This window comes from Poecilia latipinna, unplaced genomic scaffold (genome assembly GCF_001443285.1).
Source record: "Poecilia latipinna isolate Pla-1442-1.1 unplaced genomic scaffold, P_latipinna-1.0 Scaffold1923, whole genome shotgun sequence".
NCBI classification, from domain to species: domain Eukaryota; kingdom Metazoa; phylum Chordata; class Actinopteri; order Cyprinodontiformes; family Poeciliidae; genus Poecilia; species Poecilia latipinna.
The window spans coordinates 32,909-37,448 of NW_015114539.1; the positions used below are offsets into that span (position 1 = coordinate 32,909).

The 4,540-nt window shown below is 38.1% G+C and overlaps 1 protein-coding gene across 1 annotated transcript in view; it reads left to right on the plus strand.

Moving 5' to 3' along the window:
- The first annotated feature begins 572 nt into the window (after positions 1-572).
- The window catches only part of LOC106935173 (aquaporin-10-like), a 13,063-nt gene continuing 9,095 nt past the window's right edge, over positions 573-4,540 (plus strand). Inside the window, exons 1-2 of the mRNA XM_015015515.1 lie at positions 573-1,033; positions 4,133-4,259. Of these exons, the coding sequence (XP_014871001.1) occupies positions 950-1,033; positions 4,133-4,259 (211 nt within the window). The 5' untranslated portion in view covers positions 573-949. The remainder of the gene's footprint in view (positions 1,034-4,132; positions 4,260-4,540) is intronic.

Below are 4,540 nucleotides of genomic sequence, written 5' to 3' on the forward strand. Positions count from 1 at the left end.
CACTGACTTGACAACGACCCCTTTTCTGATGCAAGCATGTAACTAACTATATAGTTATTACAATTACAACTATAATGACTTGATGCTCACTGCAAATTTGCTGTACTGGCAACGTATCCAGGTGTTTGAAACACACAGATTCCCCTAAGAACAGCTTAAGTAAAATTAATTCACACTAGATCTTACTTTTAGTGATTACTGCAGGTTCACAGTGATTAAACCCCTGAACGGAAATCTTCATTAGAGCACACATTTGCAAATGTAACTAACAGCAAATCCAGGAAGCACTCCTGCACAGATATTGTTCTAAAGACAATATTATGTTTGCATTTAATAACCGTTTGCATACAAATTATTATCACACCAAACTAATTAATTTCAAGGATTAAAAACTTTCACCGTGGGTTATAATGAGTGTGGTCAGGACGTAGTATAACTCTCTGTGCTTATGTAACTTGCACAGTTCAAACATTTATTTTGGTGTGATGCACTCCATCTGTATCTTTGTGAGTTGGATGCATTGCACATTGTCTTGAATGTTTTGTAGGCTTTGAAATCTTGCTTGATTTGATCGGTACTAATCCTTATTTGTTCTGTGTAATTGAAGAAAACCTTTGATAGGTTTTAAAAATGCTCCAGTGGTTCATTACACTTTATCACAGCTTTCTGATTATATGATTTTATAGCCTCGCTTTATGTAAGCAACCCCTAATAGATGTAACACATCATGTTATCTGCAGCAGCCAATCCTCAAGAGGTTAAATAGGTGATAGTCTTGTCTGATTCTGCAGAGCTGCAGGGTGAACCTGAAGAGAGGGGAGCATCTTTAGACACTCATGTTAGGCAGTCATTTATCTCCAACACGACCCTGTATTCACTAACACAGATCAGATCCTGAGCAGGTTTAGTCAGACTTGTGGGTGAAGAGTGCTGTGACTCCAATCCAACCATGCTGAATCCACGTTTGTTGAGAGTGAGGAGCGCTCTGATCCGACAATGCATGGCTGAGTTCTTGGGAACGTTCGTCTTAATTGTAAGTTACACTAAAGTTTTAACTCATCCTTAAGATCTTTTTTTTTTTTTTTAACAATGACAGCATGCTTATCTGGTTTTCAACCGAAACCGTGCAATTTATGGCAAAAGCAAATAATTTTCCTGCAGTTTTGCAAAGCTAATTCAAAGCTATAGAGACTCGCACAGAGAAATACAGCAGTGAGACAGTTTTATTGGCCCGAAAGTTTTGGCGCTCGGACACCGGCAGACGACGTGCGTGCAGAGAATCTCCGCGAACTTGGACAGTCGGCTCGGGGCGAAGCTCAGGGTGGTCTTCCCCCGGGCCCGGGCACTGGTGGTGGAGCACAGCCTGGAGAGGAAGGATGTGCTCCACCACCAGCGAGCCTGGAAGATGTCCGGGAGGATGAGGGTGGAGACGGGGAAGAGGTGGGTCGAAACGCGGCTGAAGCAGGTGGTTGTTTGGCCTTTTGAAGGAGCTCTTGCGTGGTGATTGGTTGGGGCGGAGCGACAATCCGGTGCTGGTTGGCTGAGGCGGAGGCGTCGTAATTGATTATGCCCCGGAAGGCTGAAGAGAGTCTCACAGGTTGAATTTACTCCTAGACTTCATTTTATGATTTATTGATTTTTCATTGTCAAAGTGATTTCAAGTGGAGATTAAAAATAAAGAAAGAAATCAGGAATTGAAAAGGTTAAAATCCAAACTTATATAAGGTAACTTAAATTGTTCTGCAGGCAATTTGAGAAAATACATTTAAAAAATCCTCTTATAAAAAGACTAGACATGAGAAATTTCTAAAGAATTACATTAAAATTTGGGCATTACATATAAACAAATAATAAGGAAATTTCTCATTTAAAGCAGATACACAAAAATTGATAAAATAGGCTTTTAATTTTAATGGATGACTGGAGCAACCAGTCATGTTTTTAGTAATTTAATATGCAGTTCTGCACATCTCAGGTTTTTATGGAGTGATTACTTCCTGAATGCTTCCTTCCTGATTTAGTTCTGGTCCCAAGACAACTGAGACAACTAGTCTGTAATGATGTGTAAGATTATGTAGGGTTGATACTTGACAAGTAACTATTATATATAATTAAACTCAAGACCATTCAGCACCTCGTAGACACATGATCAGATTTTGAAATATATCCTGTGGCAAAAAGATGATAGATTTTTTTTGTCAATTTAGGGCTGGTGTAATCATACCCTGTTGTTAGTCAGCAGCATTCTAGCTGAGCTGTAGCTGCCTGATCAGAAGTTATTCACACATTTAGAACATTTTATACAAAAGTTAAGAACAGACAAGAACCAAACTACATGAAAAAGAACTTGAAAAAGTAAATAAATATGAAATGGTTTAAAAGAATGAGATCTTGAGAAAATGTAGCACTGTTTTAAAAAAAGCCAAACTCTACATGGATGTATCCTTAGTTTGCTTTGTAGACCGTTTAAGTTGTCCTCAGGTCTTCAGGTGTCTCCCCACAGGTTTTAATTCTTAGTTTAGGTATCAACAGACAACCTTTTCCAAAAGACCTTAGGGGCCTGTAAAAGCAAATAAGATTAAAGTAAGTTGGACTAAGACAGTGGTTCCCAAAGATTTTCTTCTTGGCCTCCCCATGGATTACAATAAAAAACCCCAAAAAAGAAAAAAAAATCAACTGGGCACACATATCGTTCAACCAGACATAAACCCATACACATATTTTGTTTTCAAAGTCCACTGAAGTTTATTTCACACTTCAGGTTTCAACAAAGCAATCTACAAACAAGTGTTTCTTTACAGTGAAACACTTTTGTGTCACTGTTTTTTGTGTGTGTTTCTTTTTAGTTCTATACTGTAGAAGAGTTTTCTTTGCTCTCAGTGTTATTTCAAACATATTTCTTTTTTTTATTTGTAACAAAATTCAACTTTGCTATCATCAGTACATTAAAAAGCCTGTGTGCAAAATGGGGTTTAAACATGAACAGCTCCCTGATAAATTTTTTTTTTCATTCATCTCGCCCCCTACCCCCCACCCCTACCCCTTACCCCCTTGCAATGGCAGCGCGCCACCCCCTAGGGGGCGTCCCACACTTTGGGAACCACTGGACAAGGATCATTACCAGTTTAAAATACCAGTTGAGGCAATTTAATCTATTTTAAATGCACAGGAAGCTCATACAAAGACCTTAAAATGTCTTTGTATGGTGTCTATTTGCATCAATTGTGATAGTTTGTAGAGGTACATTTTGTGCAGCAGTGCATTGCTAATATTAATTGGGAGTTCAAATACCACATAAAATGCAGTTTCTCCCATCACGTGCCGATTCTCTTGGGCCTCCAGATCTTGGTGTGTGAAAGTCTGAGCATTGAGACTGTGACTGAGTTAAAGTGGCTCTTATGTAAAAACACTGAGTAGTTATGTGACTATGAAAGCTCTATAAGCCTGGAGCATTCACTAGATTTAAATGTATGAAGGGCTTTAAATATTTACATAATTATTCTGCGGTTCATTATTTAGAATACAGATTTTTACGCTTATTTTCATATTAGGTTTTAAAGGGATTTTAAAAAAGTATTTAGGACTGTTGTTCTATCAGCTCCAACCTTGGCGATTTTATCTCCAACCTGTAATCACTTGATTTATAGTGTTTTTTATCTTGTTGGTTTTGATATCCTTCACTTGGTTGGCAAATGTATTAGATCAATAGCTATTACAGGAATTTTAAAGACGTAATATTCTTACAACAAAGAGATTAATATTTTATTAGACCACTCTTTGGAGCTAAGTCAGCTTCAGTATTTCTAAGAAGACTTTCCATGACGTTTACAAGCGTTTTATTGTTTTATTTTTTTCCTTCCAGAATCGTAGAGGGCAGATACTAATGTTGGACATAAAAGATATCTGTTTCTAACACCATTTTGGCATCGAATGTTTTTAACTGGACTCACTTTTTCATCAATTTATACCTGTTGATGAATAAATGGCTGCTATGTAAGAATATCGCAGCAAAATGTACATCTACATACTGTATGCCTACCTTCATATTCTTCCCAGTGAAGGGAGTGTTTCTTTTAATTTAAACCTAAGATGACTCTGTTTGTCTGTGTCTGTGTGTGTGTGTGTCATGAAGCTCTTTGGCTTATCAGCAGCAGCGCAGGTAAAAACCAGCAGAGAGACTAAAGGCCAAACTCTGTCGATCCACCTGTCTTGGGCCGTGGGAGTCATGTCAGCCACGTATCTCACCAAGGGGATCTCAGGTAAAAGTTGAAGGCAAGCTGCAGTATTCACAGAAATGTTCTCCGTGTAACGAGTAAACTCACGTTGTTAATGCATCTCAGAAAATGAGAGTGAGAATTAATTGCTGATAAGCAGAAGAATAAGAACATTGACTTTTAGTGCACCAGCTGATTTGAGCCTCTGTTCAAAATGCATCAGTGACATTCAAAGTTTGGTTTTGCGCTACAAGTATCCACGTGTAAAACTTTGAACTTATCTGGTAAGGCACCTGTAACAAAGGAATCGGTGACTATGAATCTTT